Source organism: Hemibagrus wyckioides, linkage group LG06 (genome assembly GCF_019097595.1).
Source record: "Hemibagrus wyckioides isolate EC202008001 linkage group LG06, SWU_Hwy_1.0, whole genome shotgun sequence".
In the NCBI taxonomy this organism is placed as follows: domain Eukaryota; kingdom Metazoa; phylum Chordata; class Actinopteri; order Siluriformes; family Bagridae; genus Hemibagrus; species Hemibagrus wyckioides.
Window position 1 is genome coordinate 8,204,038 of NC_080715.1, and position 19,236 is coordinate 8,223,273.

Here is a 19,236-nt window from a genome sequence, read left to right on the forward strand (position 1 = left end):
ATCTTAGGATCCAAAAGGGGGGGCTGAAATCTGTGGCTGGGGATAGACAAGCCTGGACTGACCTTCTCAACCTGTTTCCACTGCAATTAATGAATGGATGAGTGCCATGAAAGTTTAGGAACAACTTTTCACCCTGAATTACCAGAAATTTAAATAATAAAGTGACAAAATAGCAATGGGAATTGGATCTAAACTGGAATCAGTTATTCTGATGAAGCTCAAGGTCTAAGCCTATGAACGGAGCTCAATAATAGTTTCATGGGAATATCTAACGTTCCTGCAAACATTTAAACTTGAACAGAACTCTATGAGAAGTCAAATGAAATTGATATCCAGTTGAAGGTGGAAAGTCTGGGAAAATCTATTCAGTAGGATGTTTGAAGGAGATTATGATGAGACAAACATTAAGATGGAAAACTGCGCTAACATACTGAGCCAAGGTTAGCTACCTGTCACACTCGAGCAAAACTCAAAGATTTCTTATTGTTATGGTAATATGTGTGTGAATAAATCTGGCCATGCTAACTTAGATTTGCAACAGACTGCTGAGTTAGTTGTAAATACTGTATATAAACAGTTCATTTGGAATCTAGAGTCAGAATGACGGCAATAAGATTTATGTAAATCTTTGCACGTAAACACTGCCATTTAGAGGTCTTAAGGTCCTCCATAAAGCTGTTCCTTACATCTGCGTAAAGATCCATAAGGTCAAACCCAGAGCACCGTGAGAGAGTAAGGCTTGAGAGAGTAAAAATTGATTCATGACTCACTCAGTTCATCTGAGCTTCATAGTAACCCATGGGCCACTTATCAAAGTCAAGGCCTGAGATAAATTACAGATGTCATCATGCGCCACCCAATGGGATTTTAAGTGCAGCCCGGGGCGGGATGTCTTTATTTATAAACAAACCATGAATAAGAGAGCTTTATTTCCTTTTAAGAGTCCAGAGCGCTGCTTATAAGTAACTGTTGTGTGTCCCAAACGCTGATGAGTAAGAGCTTGACTTTTTAACAAATTAAAGAAAAATAAAAGAAAGATAAAAGAAATGCAATCCAGAGGGTTTATGACTCACACAAACCGTGCACCATCACACACTTGAGCTTTGCACAGTAATACTGACCAGATGGAACTCGTTTTCACTTCATTTTTCATTCTGTTAACTCTCGGCAGACACATTGAGAGCAAGGCCGTCGTCTATAATGATGCCCAAGTTAGCAGTGTAAGAGAGATTTCAGAGAAAAAAAAACGAAAAGCATAAAAAGTGAATCATTTTCAAATAAAACATAATCAAGTTCATAATCATGTTGAAGTCGCAATGACATCTGTGTTTGTCAATCCAAATGAGGAGGTCTGGCCTCTCCTGTCAGTCCCTATGAGGGAGGTGTGGCCTTTAAATTTCCCAATCTCACTAAAAGAGGCATGGTCTTAATAGTTATCAGTTTCATTGAAGGAGGTGTGGCCTTTATGATTCCCAATCTCACTAAAGGAGGTGTGGCCTTAGTAGTTATCAGTCTCAGTGAAGGAGGTATGGATCTGTAAATACTTTTTCAATTAATATTTCCTACAATCCTTGTTTCACGGACAAGGAGTTTTGTGACGATTCACTTTGCTGAATATAGCCCATAATCATCACAGACGAGTGTAACATAAGTCTTCAGTATTTTTTGAGAGTATATTTTAGAGAGTGGTGCAGGTGTGGCCTCTGTACCTATTAGTCTCAGTGAAGGAGGTGTGGTCTCTGAACCTGTCGGTCTCAGTGGAGGAGGGGTGGTCTCTGAACCTGTCGGTCTCAGTGGAGGAGGGGTGATCTCTGAACCTGTCGGTCTCAGTGGAGGAGGGGTGGTCTCTGAACCTGTTGGTCTCAGTGAAGGAGGGGTGATCTCTGAACCTGTCGGTCTCAGTGAAGGAGGGGTGGCCTATGGACCTTTTAGTCTCAGTGAAGGAGGTGTGGTCTCTGAACCTATTATTCTTAGTAAAGGAGGTGTGACCACTGTACCTATTAGTCTCAGTGAAGGAGGGTTGGTCTCTGAACCTGTCAGTCTCAGTGAAGGAGGGGTGGTCTCTGAACCTGTCAGTCTCAGTGAAGGAGGGGTGGCCTATGGACCTGTCGGTCTCAGTGAAGGAGGGGTGGCCTATGGACCTGTCGGTCTCAGTGAAGGAGGGGTGGCCTATGGACCTGTCAGTCTCAGTGAAGGAGGGGTGGCCTATAGACCTGTCGGTCTCAGTGAAGGAGGGGTGGCCTATGGACCTGTCGGTCTCAGTGAAGGAGGGGTGATCTCTGAACCTGTCGGTCTCAGTGAAGGAGGGGTGGCCTATGGACCTATCAGTCTCACTGAAGAAGTCGTGGTCTCTGGACCTAGTAGTCTTAGTAAAGGAGGTGTGACCACTGTACCTATTAGTCTCAGTGCAGGAGGTGTGGTCTCTGGACCTATCAATCTCAGTGAAGAAGGTGTAGCCTCTGTAGTGATCAGTCTCAGTGTAGGAGGTGTGGCCTCTGTCCCTATCAGTCTTACTGAAGGAGGCTTGGCTGCTGTACCTATTAGTCTCATTGAAGGAGGCATGGCTGCTGTACCTATTAGTCTCAGTGAAGTAGGTGTGGCCTCTGTAGCGATCAGTCTCAGGACAGGAGGTGTGGCCTCAGTACCTGTCAGTCTTTGTAAAGGTGGTGTGGAATCTATACTTAACAGTTTTAGTGATGGAGGTCTGACCTCTATGGTTCCCAATCTCACTAAAAGAGGCGTGATCTTAATAGTTATCAGTTTCATTGAAGGAGGTGTGGCCTTTATGATTCCCAATCTCACCAAAGGAGGTGTGACCTTAGTAGTTATCAGTCTCAGTGAAGGTGGTATGGATCTATAAATACTTTTTCACTTAATATTTCCTACAATCCTTGTTTCACACACAATGAGTTTTGTGATGATTCACTTTGCTGAATATAGCCCATAATCATCAGGTGTGTGGCCTCAGTACCTGTCAGTCTTTGTAAAGAAGGGGTGGAATCTATACTTAACAGTTTTAGTGATGGAGGTCTGACCTCTATATCTATCAGTCTCAGTGAAGGAGGTGTGGCCTTTGTAGTAATCAGTCTCAGTAAAAAAAAAGTCTGGCCTCAGTACCTGTTAGTCTCACAGAGGGAGGTGTGGTGTCTATACCTATCAGTCAGTAAAGTAGATGTGGCCTTGATACCTATCAGTCTCAGTAAAGTAGGTGTGGCCTCAATACCTATCAGTCTCAGTAAAGTAGGTGTGGCCTTAATACCTATCAGTCTCAGTGAAAGAAGCATGGCTTCTACCTGTCAGTCCCAGTCAGTGTGGTGTGTGTGTGTGGTGTCTGACTCCTCAAAACTTCATTTCTAAATAAAATCAAACTGCATAATAATAAATCACATCATATTGAATAGTATCACACTGAAGCAAACATTCTAAATGTTCATGCTACTGCTTTTAATGTATCTCTACACTGGAATGTTGATCTGGAACATTGGGAAAATTTGGGATATTGATCATCGACTAGATTCATAAAGAGTGGAGGAATGCGTGGAGAAGTACCTGCTGTACAGCTGCTCCTCTTTACCACACTTTTCCGTTGTACATGTGAAGAAGCCATTAGTGGCCTTTTCAGAATAATGAGGCTCTGAAAATGAACCGGAACCATGTAACCTGCCTCTAATGACCGTATAACCACAACACACTGGGTCGTTTAGCGAACGCCACTCTGATCTGACTCACAAACTTTAAAGTGTCCCTAAAGTGTGTGTGTGATACTAAAACAGAGATACTTTAAAATAGATAAGTCAAGTGGCTGTATTCCATCATTTTTAATCATGCTCACACAATATCGTTTTTTTGCAATGTTCCAAAAAAGACAACAACTTTCCTAGAAAGTTTCGCATACTCACACAATACGAAAAACATCACTCCTCCACCAAGAGAAGCAAGTTGAACTACTTTAAATCTGCATCTAACACACAAACAAGCCACACACACACACTCACACACACACACGGCGTCCACCTGTAATGTCCCAGCTCAAGCAGTTCAGTGGTTTGATCCCATTTCTCATCTCTTCTTACCTGAAGATGGGTCTGTGCAGAAGCTGCCTCTTAATGGTCACATATTGGTCCATTGACGAGTGTGTGAGAGTGTGTTTCAAAAGCGAGCTCGCTGCTCTGGCTCTCTGAATCTCAGCTCACATTGCAGTGTGTGCTCGCTCTGGCCCAGCCTCTTGCTCCGTCTGACAGAGAGGCCATATCACAGAGAGCGTTCCTCAACACAGAGAGGGGGGCTTTTACGCTGACTTACACACACACACACATACACATACACACACACACACGCACAGGGTTCGGACAGAGCTGGCTTCCAGCTGTGGCTTGGTGTGAAGTGTGAACTCTTCCTCTGGTTGTGGGAAAATTTAGTTTGGAGGATTTAGTGCTGCTCTCACTCTGCCTCCTCTTCCTGGCTGAGGGTTTTATTTTCATTTTTGTCCCAAAACACTGACACAAGTTACTATTAGTCCTTCAACTACGGTATTGGGTTTGTTTTAGTCCTTAATTTAAGAGTTTCTCTGGATGTGGGGAATTTAATGTTCACAGATTGTATTTAGTCTTGATGGTTTTAGGGTTTAAACTGAGGTTTTCATTTAGTTTTCGTCTAAACTGAAAGCAGAGCTTATGTCTACTGTTTAAACTGGGAGTTCAGTGTTTAACCTAGAAGTTTAGCTTGTTTTCTAAAGTTTAGACTGAGAGCTTATGTTGTGTTGTTTAAACTGAGATTAGCTAGTTTTCAGTGTTTAGAGAGTTTAGTTGGTTAAACTAAAGGGCTGGGTTGTTCTTAGTATTTAAATTGACTGATTAAGTGCTTAGTATTTAATTGAAGTATTTAGTATTTAATTGAAACTGAGTATTTAGTTTGTTTTAGTGTTTAGACGGAGCATTTTGGTTCATTTTAGCTTTAAAACGGAGGGTTTATGTTGGTTTAGTATTTAAACTGAATATTTGTCACAGAACTCCTTAAACTAAGGGTTTGAGTTGTTTTAGTGTTTAAACTGAAGATTTGAGTTGTTTTAGTGTTTAAACTGAGGATTTGAGTTTTTTTAGTGTTTAAACTGAGGATTTGAGTTGTTTTAGTGTTTAAACTGAGGATTTGAGTTGTTTTAGTGTTTAAACTGAGGATTTGAGTTGTTTTAATGTTAAAACTGAGGATTTCAGTTAAGTGTTAAACTGAGGATTTGAATTGTTTAGTGTTTAAGCTGAGGATTTGAGTTGTTTTAGTGTTTAAGCTGAGGATTTGAGTTGTTTTAGTGTTTAAGCTGAGGATTTGAGTTGTTTTAGTCTTTAAGCTGAGGATTTGTGTTGTTTTAGTGTTTAAGCTGAGGATTTGAGTTGTTTTAGTCTTTAAGCTGAGGATTTGAGTTGTTTTAGTCTTTAAGCTGAGGATTTGAGTTGTTTTAGTGTTTAAACTGAGGATTTGAGTTGTTTTAATGTTAAAACTGAGGATTTCAGTTAAGTGTTAAACTGAGGATTTGAGTTGTTTTAGTGTTTAAGCTGAGGATTTGTGTTGTTTTAGTGTTTAAGCTGAGGATTTGAGTTGTTTTAGTGTTTAAGCTGAGGATTTGAGTTGTTTTAGTGTTTAAGCTGAGGATTTGAGTTGTTTTAGTCTTTAAGCTGAGGATTTGTGTTGTTTTAGTGTTTAAGCTGAGGATTTGAGTTGTTTTAGTGTTTAAGCTGAGGATTTGAGTTGTTTTAGTCTTTAAGCTGAGGATTTGTGTTGTTTTAGTGTTTAAGCTGAGGATTTGAGTTGTTTTAGTCTTTAAGCTGAGGATTTGAGTTGTTTTAGTCTTTAAGCTGAGGATTTGTGTTGTTTTAGTGTTTAAGCTGAGGATTTGTGTTGTTTTAGTGTTTAAGCTGAGGATTTGAGTTGTTTTAGTCTTTAAGCTGAGGATTTGAGTTGTTTTAGTCTTTAAGCTGAGGATTTGAGTTGTTTTAGTGTTTAAACTGAGGATTTGAGTTGTTTTAGTCTTTAAGCTGAGGATTTGAGTTGTTTTAGTGTTTAAACTGAGGATGTGAGTTGTTTTAGTGTTTAAACTGAGAATTTGAGTTGTTTTAGTGTTTAAACTGAGGATTTGAGTTGTTTTAGTGTTTAAGCTGAGGATTTGAGTTGTTTTAGTGTTTAAGCTGAGGATTTGTGTTGTTTTAGTGTTTAAGCTGAGGATTTGAGTTGTTTTAGTCTTTAAGCTGAGGATTTGAGTTGTTTTAGTCTTTAAGCTGAGGATTTGAGTTGTTTTAGTGTTTAAACTGAGGATTTGAGTTGTTTTAGTGTTTAAGCTGAGGATTTGAGTTGTTTTAGTGTTTAAACTGGCGATTTGAGTTGTTTTAGTGTTTAAACTGAGGATTTGAGTTGGTTTAGTGTTTAAACTGAGGATTTGAGTTGTTTTAATGTTAAAACTGAGGATTTCAGTTAAGTGTTAAACTGAGGATTTGAGTTGTTTTAGTGTTTAAACTGAGGATTTGAGTTGTTTAGTGTTTAAGCTGAGGATTTGAGTTGTTTTAGTGTTTAAGCTGAGGATTTGAGTTGTTTTAGTGTTTAAACTGAGGATTTGAGTTGTTTTAGTGTTTAAACTGAGGATTTCAGTTGTTTTAGCGTTTAAGCTGAGGATTTCAGTTGTTTTAGTGTTTAAACTGAGGATTTGAGTTGTTTTAGTGTTTAAACTGAGGATTTGAGTTGTTTTAGTGTTTAAGCTGAGGATTTGAGTTGTTTTAGTGTTTAAGCTGAGGATTTGAGTTGTTTTAGTGTTTAAGCTGAGGATTTGTGTTGTTTTAGTGTTTAAGCTGAGGATTTGAGTTGTTTTAGTGTTTAAGCTGAGGATTTGAGTTGTTTTAGTGTTTAAGCTGAGGATTTGAGTTGTTTTAGTGTTTAAGCTGAGGATTTGTGTTGTTTTAGTGTTTAAGCTGAGGATTTGAGTTGTTTTAGTCTTTAAGCTGAGGATTTGAGTTGTTTTAGTGTTTAAACTGAGGATTTGTGTTGTTTTAGTGTTTAAGCTGAGGATTTGTGTTGTTTTAGTGTTTAAGCTGAGGATTTGAGTTGTTTTAGTCTTTAAACTGAGGATTTGAGTTGTTTTAGTGTTTAAACTGAGGATTTGAGTTGTTTTAATGTTAAAACTGAGGATTTCAGTTAAGTGTTAAACTGAGGATTTGAATTGTTTAGTGTTTAAGCTGAGGATTTGAGTTGTTTTAGTCTTTAAGCTGAGGATTTGTGTTGTTTTAGTGTTTAAGCTGAGGATTTGAGTTGTTTTAGTCTTTAAGCTGAGGATTTGAGTTGTTTTAGTCTTTAAGCTGAGGATTTGAGTTGTTTTAGTGTTTAAACTGAGGATTTGAGTTGTTTTAGTGTTTAAACTGAGGATTTGAGTTGTTTTAGTCTTTAAGCTGAGGATTTGAGTTGTTTTAGTGTTTAAGCTGAGGATTTGAGTTGTTTTAGTGTTTAAACTGAGGATGTGAGTTGTTTTAATGTTAAAACTGAGGATTTCAGTTAAGTGTTAAACTGAGGATGTGAGTTGTTTTAGTGTTTAAACTGAGAATTTGAGTTGTTTTAGTGTTTAAACTGAGGATTTGAGTTGTTTTAGTGTTTAAGCTGAGGATTTGAGTTGTTTAGTGTTTAAGCTGAGGATTTGAGTTGTTTTAGTGTTTAAACTGAGGATTTGAGTTGTTTTAGTGTTTAAGCTGAGGATTTGAGTTGTTTTAGTGTTTAAACTGAGGATTTGAGTTGTTTTAGTGTTTAAGCTGAGGATTTGAGTTGTTTAGTGTTTAAGCTGAGGATTTGAGTTGTTTAGTGTTTAAGCTGAGGATTTGAGTTGTTTAAGTGTTTAAACTGAGGATTTGAGTTGTTTTAGTATTTAAACTGAGGATTTGAGTTGTTTTAATGTTAAAACTGAGGATTTCAGTTAAGTGTTAAACTGAGGATTTGAATTGTTTAGTGTTTAAGCTGAGGATTTGAGTTGTTTTAGTGTTTAAACTGAGGATTTGAGTTGTTTTAGTGTTTAAACTGAGGATTTGAGTTGTTTTAGTGTTTAAGCTGAGGATTTGAGTTGTTTTAGTGTTTAAGCTGAGGATTTGAGTTGTTTTAGTGTTTAAACTGAGGATTTGAGTTGTTTTAGCATTTAAGCTGAGGATTTGAGTTGTTTTAGTGTTTAAACTGAGGATTTGAGTTGTTTTAGTGTTTAAACTGAGGATTTGAGTTGTTTTAGTGTTTAAGCTGAGGATTTGAGTTGGTTTAGTGTTTAAACTGAGGATTTGGGTTGTTTTAGTGTTTAAACTGACGATTTGAGTTGTTTTAGTGTTTAAGCTGAGGATTTGAGTTGGTTTAGTGTTTAAACTGAGGATGTGGGTTGTTTTAGTGTTTAAACTGACGATTTGAGTTGTTTTAGTGTTTAAACTGGCGATTTGAGTTGTTTTAGTGTTTAAACTGAGGATTTGAGTTGTTTTAGTGTTTAAACTGAGGATTTGAGTTGTTTTAGTGTTTAAACTGAGGATTTGAGTTGTTTTAGTGTTTAAGCTGAGGATTTGAGTTGTTTTAGTGTTTAAACTGAGGATTTGAGTTGTTTAGTGTTTAAGCTGAGGATTTGGGTTGTTTCAGTGTTAAACCAGAAGATTTGGGTTGTTTTTTAGTGTTTAAAATTAGTATTTCATATAGTTTTGGTGAAACTAAGGGCTTGGGTTATATTTAATGTATAATCTGAACATGTAAAGTTGTTTGTGATGTTTAACCTGGTGGTTTGTGCTGTTTTTATTTACACTTAAGCGTAAATAGTGAATAAATAAAACATTTAAATGAATACATTTAAGGATTAGGTTTCTTTTAGTGCTGATGTCCTGGAATATATTTAGAGTTTAACCTGATATTTTGGGATGTTTTTAGTCTTTAAACTGTATTGGTTATATTTATTGGTTATAAACTGATGATTTGTGTTATTTTTAGGGACTGAATTTAAAGTTTAGGTTGTTTTTAAGTGTTTAAACCAAAGATTTAAATAACATTTAACTTGGTGGAGTTTAAGTAAAGTTTTTGAGATTTGAGTTTGTAGAAATTGATGGTTTAGGGTGTTTTTAGGGGTTAATTTTGTGTGTTTTTTAGTAATTCAGCTCAGGGTTTGGTGTAGGTTTAGTTTTAATCTTAACAGTTTACTTTAGCCTTTAGTCTTTACATGAGATTGGGCTTTGTTTTAATCTTAGAATCTCGGGTTACTGTGTATTTTTAGTGTTTAAATCAAAGGTTCTAAAAAGTTTTGAAATACAGGTTGGAGCAAGTTTTAGTCTTTAAAGTTAGAGATGTTTAAAATGTTGGTTTTGATTAGTTTTTATCTTTATGACAGGTTTAGTTTTTTATGTTTTAACTGATTGCTTGGCTTAGCTTTTTATGTTTAGACTGATCCCTTGGACTTGCAGCTCTATATTTCACAAACACACAGATAATAAATTGAACAGCCTAATTTTGTCTCTTATACTTGAGTGAGGTTGATATGTGTGCATGAATTAGTGAAGATAGAAGAAGCTGGATGACAAGCACTAGCTGTGTGTCAGCCAAAAAGCCATTATTTCACAATCTGGCTTTGATTTGAAAATTGGAAAAAGTTGTGCTAGGCGAGGCAGCTTCTTGAATTTGGCAGAAGGAGGGAATTAGCATGACAAAGCTCGCTTCTTCGTGTCTTAATCAACAGAAGATTTTGTCTGTAGAAGAGACAGATGTTCGTAGTTCAGCTGTAATCACCAGTCAAAGTAGGAATCTTGAACATTGAAGAAGAAGAATTTACACTAACAGTAGTAGCAAAGATTAATAAAAATAAAATAGTAACATGGTTATACAAATGGAGTAGTAATGGCAAGAGTCTTATTTTGGATTCTGTTAAATGTATTTAAAACTCAACAACAAGATTGGTACAAGTGATACACCAAATTTATTTGATTACAAATAATAATATCAGCACAGCCTCAAAATTTGCCACAATTTAGAATTGCATGTCATACTATTTATTCATTTACAGTTAATATTGTACAATATCCACAAAACAAGTTACTTCCAGTTATTACTTCCATTATAGCACTTAGAAATAGCTGTTTCTTTACCACTTTGCAAGTTCTCATAAAGTTAATAAGAAAAAGCAAAAAAAATGCAAAGTGAAACAAACTTCAGCACATCAGAGAGCACAGACATTCTAATAGAAAAACTTGAAGCTAATCAGAATTGAGAATCCAGCAGCACCTGTGGTATAAAGATCGTTAGTGTGAAATAAAATGTACATTTTATTAATGTGTTAAATTCAATGTGTCACTTATAGCTGCTCAGAGTGATACTCATAAGATAGCAAAATTATTTTACCACCAGTTTGGATCGTTCTGACACATGCTCTGGAGGTCCACTGACAAGGTTCTGGTTCCTAATCAGAAACTCTTGTGTTCCAACAACAGAGTTGGTACTTGGTTGTTCAATTGGGTTTGGTTTGAATGAATGACTGCTGGTTTGGAACCAAGACCTGGTGCTTGAGGGAAGAAGATCATTTACAATTTCATGACAACCATTAAAACAACACAACACCAAAGTCTGTAGTTTTTGTTCACCTTCAGCAAACTTCAATAATCAGGGAATTTATCCTGGGAACCATGGGTGAAAGAAGGGAATACAACATGGATAGAATTCCAGCCCAGTGAAGAGCACCATGCACACACTTTCACACTCACTTACATCATGGTTGGACAGTTGGAAGAAAGAAAGAACCCTGAGTAACTCCATATGCACAAGATAAGAATGTGCAAAACTCTAGAAAGACATCCAAGCTGAGGAGCAAAGCAGGAATCCTGGAGCTTGAGCTATCTGCTGCAACACCATGTCAGTTGACACTATCGTTAAGCTTAAGCTTTCGTCATTGGCGGCTCAAGTGATTAAGCCACTTGATTGTTGACCAGAAGGTTGGTGGTTCAAGCCCCAGCACCCCCAAGCTGCCTTGAGCAAGGCCATTTACCTCAGTGCTCTAGGATGCTGTATCAAATCTGACCATGTGCTTTGACCACAACTTCCAAAAGCTTGGATATGCAAAGTAAAGAATTCCACTGTCCTGTGAAGCTATAGTACAGCCATGTTTATGTACTTCTATAAATCAGACGTAAGATGAATCCATTTTGCTAGCAATTCACAATAGTAGAGAATTTGCAAGCCAAACAATGTGTGGTCTATTTACCAGCTTATTCTATAGCTTACTGAAGAGTTGTTAGTGCAGCTGTGGCTTGTGTATCTGTAAATTTAGAGCGGCACGAACTGTGTTTTTGCCTCAAAACGACAGAACAGCATTCACTGTTGTTCAGGACGGAATGTATGCTGTAAGAATGGTGACATACTTCTGAGCACTGAAGTGCAACCATTTGCATCAAACACCCCACTAGAAGCTTGCAGTGAGGGGCTGAACATGTTCAGAGTGAAACACCAGACCTGCCTTATTCAGAAAATCAGCATGTGTTGCCAAAATGTTTTGGCACACTCACACAGCTCTAGACTTTGCACGTCTGATACAATACAGTCCACAGATGGTCATTTATTGACGTGTTTATTGATATGATATTCTAGTTTGCATCATATTCAAGTCATAAATTGTGTTTCTGGCTCAGTCCAGATCTTGATGTCATTCTAAATAAATTCACAGTCGGTGCCACGTACAGTTTGAAACCAAGGTCGTAAAAAACAGTGACATTTATGTGTTCCCTAAAAGACGTCTTTAATGATGTTGAACTTTTGCCTAAAGAGCAAAACCGACTCTCAGGTTTTCTTTTGTTGGTTGTAAGTTTTGCAATAAATACACTAGAGTAAAACGTTTTTGAAGATCCTACATTACCATTTTTGGTTAGCTTCCAGGTAAATTGTTTATTTTAAAATTAAACTTTCAGTGGAACATCTAAGAAAGGATCGTGTATTAATTACACCTGTCTTTAATAAAGCGCACAATGTATTAGGAACTATGTATTAGGAACTGAGGGCAAGTTAATAACCAAGTTCTTCAATGCAACTAAATCAATAGAATAAATACTTTTTGGGCTTGTCTATGGAACTGTTCTGCAGACTCCTATCCCTGGTGCACAGGCATTTTTTTGTTTTGTTTTGTGTATGTTTTTATGGATTCCTGGCAAAAAAAGGAATTGGAAAAACATTTCTTTTCTCTATTGCTACATTTGAAAGAAGTCTTGATGAAAATACAAACCTGTCTATTTCCATTATACTCTCATAATACAACTTTACAATTTCATGTCAGTGGAACCAAAAGACCCAAACACTGTTCCAGCATGACAATGCTCCTGTACACAAAGACACGGTAAGACAGGTTAAGTTTAAAGTGAACCTTGAGTGTCCTGCACAGAGCCCTGACCCCACTGAACACCACTGGGATGAACTGGAACACCGACTGCACCTCACTCTTACAACATCAATGTCTGATCTCAGTAATGCTCTTGTAGCTGAAGACCCACAGTCACACTCCAACATCTAGTGGAAAACCTTCCCAGAAGGGGAATAAATCTGGAATGGGATGTTCAACAAGCACATCTGGCTCTGATAGTCAGGTGTCTACAAACCTTTGGCAATAGTGTGTATCTTGTAAATGTGTGTGAACTTGTCTTAAAACACACAGCCAGCATGTCTGATGGTTCATTTAACCTGGTGACAGAATCTTACTTAAGTAGTTGACTTGTTTATTAATGAGATCAGTGTCAGGAATCAGCTGATTGTCAGTGTTGGACCAACTAATTGGGATGAAATGGACAAGATAAATCTGCCTCAGCTCAAGAACCTAAACCAAAAGAATAAAGAAAATGGCTTGAGGCCCACAAAACATAATAAATCATGACAAACATCTGACATGTAGGGTAGTGCTGAAGCATCTTCCACATGTTCTTTCCATGCCTGGCAGTCTACAGTGTATATATATTTTTTAATTTAATTCTATACACTTTACCATCTTCTCCTTCTCTTTAGACTTTTTTTTTTATTAGTTATCACTTTCAGGGTGTTACAGAATCTGATGAATGCTTTGGCTTGCTCGGACCAGAAGCACTGATTTACAGCATTTACGTCAAGCGCCGTGTTTAGTTTTGTTTCTCTTTTCCAGTAGTTTCTGGTCAATTTCACTGGCCTCCTGCTTGGACTCTGCTCTGTTTCATTTCTAAATCTCTCTGAAAACAAACTGAACAAATCGAAAAATGTCTTTTATTCTAAATTATAGGGATAAAATAGTGAATAGACATGACAGAGATGAAAGCGCCGCTCATTCCACACTAATCCAGCGAGTGTGTGAAGCCGAAGACCGTGGTCTTCTGTGGTGTGTAAGCAGTGAAGAGATGAGACAGAGATGGACCTCAGTAGCCTAATATGGCAGTGCACACTGTGAAACATCCACTATGGAGACAAGGAAGCAAAATATTTTGTCTACATTGTGCATCTCTATGCAGCGCTTTGTTAAATGACTATTTACTGATATAATTATTGCATTAAGAAACACTGGTCCAGGAATATGATTGACTAAAGGGTCATATATAACAGTATGATATTTTAGGACCTACTGCACCTGTAACTCTGTTTGCTCTCTCACAGATGATGTGAGTTGTGTACAAATGAGAAAGTGAAATATTTAATACATTTGGCCTTAACTTTAATGCTTCTCTAAATCTTACTGCTGTGCTAGTGATACTGAATATTATCATAGCAGCAAATAATCAATAAATTAATTAGTTATTTTTATCCTTTTGCTGCTGTAACTTTGCAAATTTCCCTGCTTTTTCAATAATATATTATAATAAATATGTAAATGAATCAATAATAATAATAATAATAATAATAATTATTATTATTATTATTATTATTATTAAAGAAAAAGAAGATGAAGAAGAAAAAGAAGAAAATTTACAAGCTTTTAGCTAGTTAAATTTTTCATCCTATTAGTCTTAAGTCAATCCATATAACTTCAGTATTCCTATATTTTATATGTGCTTAAAACCCCATAATTCACTTTAATTACATTATGGAAATTGGGAGAAGCTTAAGACAAGCAAAAGCTAATTGAATCACAAAGTTTTAGAATGAAACCTCGCTATAACATGGCTCACTAATATGCCATTTTAGTGACAGTCCAAGCATGTCATCATATATACTTTATAACCTAAGGTTTGTGGTTTGATCAGCATCCAACCCGATTCCAGACTTTGCTGTTATAATTAACTCCACTCAGGTTTTCCACTAGATGTTGGAGCGAGGCTGTGGAGATTTCATGACAAGATCATTAGTGAGATCAGACACTGTTGTTAGAACAGTGAGGAGGTCGGGGGTTTAGTCGGTGTTCCAGTTCATCCCAATGGCGTTCAGTGTTCAGCTGTGTGCAGGACACATCCGTCCATCCATCCATCCATCCATTCGCCAACCAATTTCACTGGCTAGCTATAGGTATGAATTTCTTAACAGCAATGGAAATATAAAATCTGAGCTAAATTATTTAATTAACTTGATGAAACAGAGCAATTGCTGTTACTAAGTTTGCTGATGTCCTAACTCTATGTTTTTCTACGTCCATATTTTAATTGTGCTATTCATTGACACTGAAATACCTGGCTGGTGATTGCCATGTTTTCTAAAACATAAAATCTTCCTTGTCTTAAAAAAAAAGTCCACAAAGATGAAGTGCACAAAATGGGAAATTTAGGTGTAGAGTAATAGTTATTTTATATTCTATTGCCATTCATTTAGACTAATACACCCATCCATTGTCAGGGTTCAGTGGTTATACAGATTTTTTTGAGGGGTAGTGGTGGCTCAAGTGATTAAGGCTCTGGGTTGTTGATCAGAAGATTGTGGTTCAAGCTGCCGCTGCTGGGCAATTGAGCAAGGCCCTTAACTCTCTCTGCTCCAGGGGTCCTGTATCATAGCTGCCCCTGTGCTCTGACCCCAACTTCCTCAGCTGGGATATGCGAAGAAAAGAATTCCACTGTGCTGTAATGTATGTGTGGCAATAATAAAGGCTTCTTCATTGTGTGCATCATGCTAATCTGCGCTGTGTAAATAAACCAACAGTTTACAGGCATCTATAAACACTATTTTGATCAGGTTCAGACGTTTATTGGTTTTAATTATAGTCCACAAAAGTAATTTTAAACACCCACAGTTATTTTTTTTCTCCATCATTACCTATATGGCTGTGTTTCATTAGAAAACATGTCAGACATTCTTCCAAAATTGAGTAAGTAGATCCAGAAGATATTAGACTCCTTGCTATTTAAGAGGTCATCAGGTGCGTGCCTTGATGCCAAGAGATATTAATCCGATTGCAAAGTGCGACATCATGGCTCAATCAGATTGGCTTGTGACTTTAAACCCAGAAGAATCTGCCAGATCTACAGTCTTCTGTTTGCATCTTGGGAGCTGAACAACCGCCAGAGAAGTTATTAAGAAAACATAAGAGACAGGTAATGGTGGCCAGACAGAGTTAGTGGTTCAGCTGGAGGCCAAAGTGCTAAAGAATTAAAATGTTCTAATACATATTTGTCATGTCTGAGTTTGAGAAATGAGGATGGTAGCTCTGTTTAGATCTGTTGGGTGTTCTTAATGTTTTTTCATACAGTAGGGGAAAAAATGTAGGGTATTTGTTATAAGCTTCCCCAATATGGAAACCAAATAACCCTTAAATTGCAATTTTGTTATTTTTTATTTTATTTTTTTAAGGTGTGTAGAAAAATGGCTTCCTTTGTGGTTCTTTAATTAGTAATTACAATTAGTAAATTAGTAAATTTTAAAAAAGAATTATTTGTGTAAAAAATGATTGCAGTGCTGTGTCATATAAAGCGCGCCTCTTCTCTTTTCTTTTTTAGACAAATCTCTAACACTGTCCCCTGTGTGCTTCTCCGTGGCCAAAGCCTTCATCAGAATCATACCAAGGCGTTTCACACGACTGATCAAGCAGCACATGAAGCCAATGTTCTCAATCAGGGTTCTGCTATGTGCTAGGGAATCAGCAGGTTACTGCACAGTGTCAGACATATGCAAAGACATACGCTTAATTAGCACGTTACCTCAAACACGATGCTAATTAGCCTGTCTATTAACATTAAGCCGTTGAAAGCCTACACCCCCCCACCGGGAGGCTAGGTGCTTTGTCAGTCTTTCTAATATATAAGAAAATTAAAGACAATAAGTGAGAAGCTGGTGCTCATGGCCATGTTGAAAAATGAGTGGAATTAAGACTTTAAGAGAGAGCAGAAATGAACATAGCTGAAGAAAGTGCTAATGCAGGAGAATGAAATCCTCTGTGCATTGTCCTGCGTAACAGCAGCAGTGTTTTCACTGTCTGTGCTCTGCAGCTTGGATTATGTTTCCTTATGTTTTAATGTGCTACATGGCTATGGGAGAACATCTGGTTAGGGGGAAAATAACCTTATCGTCTATCAAGGAAAATATCTGAATGTTATGTGAGTCAACATTCATCAGCTTTCCCAGTGAAGCTCACGAAGTGCGGAAAAAACTTCTGAAAATCACCCCAGCGCTGTAGTGTGTAAGGCCTGCGTTGCAATTGGGCAATATTTTAGATTTTAGCTAATATAAGTAAATCAAATCGATCACAGTGTGTGCATCATTCAGTGTCGCAACAAGTCAACTCGGAAAATTCTGCTTGAAAAAGTCAGATTCCCATCTAACCAGATACCTAATGTTCATATTTAAAACATATAATAAACGTTCAATTACTAAATAATTCAATAATAATGAAGAGACACCAAAAACAATTCTAATTCTCTCTCTCTCTCTCTCTCTCTATATATATATATATATATATATACACATATATATATATATGTATGTATGTATATATGTAAGTATATAACTATATATATATATATATATATATATATATATATATATATATATATATATATATATATATATATATATATATATATATATATATATATTCGCATTACTTATTTATTCATCACACTGTTAACTATTAACTTATTTATTCATCACACTGTTAAAATCTTTAAACTAAACAGTGTGTAACTGTTCTTATTTTACGTTCTTGTACTCTGTGATGGATCTTGTAGTGATGGAAATTCCAGCTCGGTTCAGTGAGTCAGATGATTTGATTCGACTCATCAGTGAATCAATTCTTTCATCCCCCTGACTCACTGACTTATTTTTTTTTTTATTATTAAACCAGATAAATTTTGTGATATTTTGCCCTTACTGTGAAATTCTTCATCTGAAATTGTTCTACAAAGAAACAAAAAATGAAATATTTCAATAAAACGCACTTTACTACATGCGTACATCGTGAACAAGCAGCCGTGAAGACGATCCTCTCTGTCATGCTGCTTCATACACACACCGGAGACAATCAAACGTTTATCATCGTTTATACTTTCTCAGATTAGACTCAAAAGGTTTCCATGGAAGCATTTTGACTGATTTAAATTACACTGCAATAAAAGCAGCACTGCCTAAATGTGAGTCAGTTCTTACATAAAAGAGTCAACTGAATGAGCTGGCTCGTTCGTGAACGACACATCACTAGTATACTAGACTTCCTCCTTTTTTGGCGCAAAATTATATCCTCCATTGGAAATCAAGAAATCAAGGTTCCAAAATCTTTTGCCCAGGTCTTAAAGTCCAAACTGATGAATGACAGACTTGGCTGCAGTCTTTTTTAGTCTTTTATTTCCAAACGTTAGCAATGTAATAGATGACTGCTTCAGTAGTTCTGCTAAGTTTGAGATCAAAGTGAATTGTTCTTAACACCTTTAAATAAAAAAGTCCTGCAGTTTTCCTTTAGACCTTCTTCTGATGCACTGAAAGGCTTTCTGCTCTAGTCCCATGGACTAAATTACTGCCTTTCAAACCCAAATTAGTACCTTTACTTAAAAAGTGTCTTTGGCTCAGTAATGGACTTCCTGTGGCTGAGGACACTCCTTCCTAGCCATCAGGACAGGTTGGCTTTGTGACATTTACATTTGCTCTGAAGGATCTGTGGCCTGGCAGTCCTCTGCTTGACAGGACCGGCAGGGGACGCTTCATTTAGCGCCGCAATTTCTGAATGATGTCACGGAAAAAAGACGGGTAGGAAAAATCAACTGCATCGCCTCTCAAACTCCACGGCTGTGTGAGGGGAAGCAGTGGGGGAAACGGTGGCGCATGGAAGAATGCTTTAATCTTTTAGCTGAAGCTCAACACACACTCTTGTCCAGACCAGACTGTGCTGAATAGATTAGCTCCGAACATGAACATAACTCATGCCGCGGCCATCGAGAAATAATGCCTAGGTCTTAGCCTTCGAGAACATTTTAATTGAAAAGTCTTTTTTTTGTTTCAACCCAAAAATGTGACTATGGATAACTATGAGCTGGACTGCAGAATGCTCTCCAACCACTTCCATTTGTTTTATTAATATATTTCCTACAAGCTCCTGCATTTCTTTAACTATGAAACTTTGCTTAATATCATAGTGATGAATCTGTGTCCTCATGGAAGGAATGAGAGCACTTGTACACTCTTAGGGGGAAAAAAAATTCCCCAAGCGTTCTTTGGTTAGCTAATGGTTATTAGTTTCCTTCAGGGATTTCACTTGGAACTTTCTGCGATCAGAAAACACTCAGTTGTTAGGCTACACCTTTAGGAAACCTTAAGAGGTTCTCCCAGAGAGACAAACCAAAAAAATAAAACAAACATCCACAGCACCAGATTTAACAAGTCAGTGGTGCATAAAAATCAGCTAATAAACATCGTTCTTTGCTCCACATCCTGGAAAAAAGTGGGTCATATTTTTTTTAAACCCATAAGAATGTATCCAGTGATTGATTTGTAGAATATGAAGTAAGATGAAAGGAGATGTCATATGTACAGAAATTAAAGAATGTCCTTTAATTCAATTCAATTTAATTCAATTTATTTGTACAGTGCTTTTAACAATGGACATTGCCTCAAAGCAGCTTTACAGAAGTATAGAAACATAGATTAAAATGATGAAGTTTAAAGTTAAGTTGCTATTTATCTCTAATATTTATCCCTAATGAGCAAGCCTGAGGCAACAGTGGCAAAGAACAACTCCCTGAGATGACATGAGGAAGAAACCTTGAGAGGACCCAGGCTCAGAAGGAAACCTCATCCTCATTTGGGTGACACTGGACAGTAAATAATGTAAATGTTGATAGTGTCCTTTCTATTAACAGT

At 37.0% G+C, this 19,236-nt stretch overlaps 1 protein-coding gene across 2 annotated transcripts in view; it reads right to left on the reverse strand.

Moving 5' to 3' along the window:
* The window catches only part of pde1a (phosphodiesterase 1A, calmodulin-dependent), an 86,611-nt gene that overhangs the window by 50,867 nt on the left and 16,508 nt on the right, over positions 1-19,236 (reverse strand). The window contains exon 1 of one of the 2 annotated variants that reach the window (XM_058393529.1): positions 4,074-4,244. The exons of the other annotated variant lie outside the window; for it this stretch is intronic. Within the exon in view, the coding sequence (XP_058249512.1) occupies positions 4,074-4,126 (53 nt within the window). The 5' untranslated portion in view covers positions 4,127-4,244. Of the gene's footprint in view, positions 1-4,073; positions 4,245-19,236 lie in introns of those variants that run through there. 2 annotated transcript variants of the gene reach the window in all.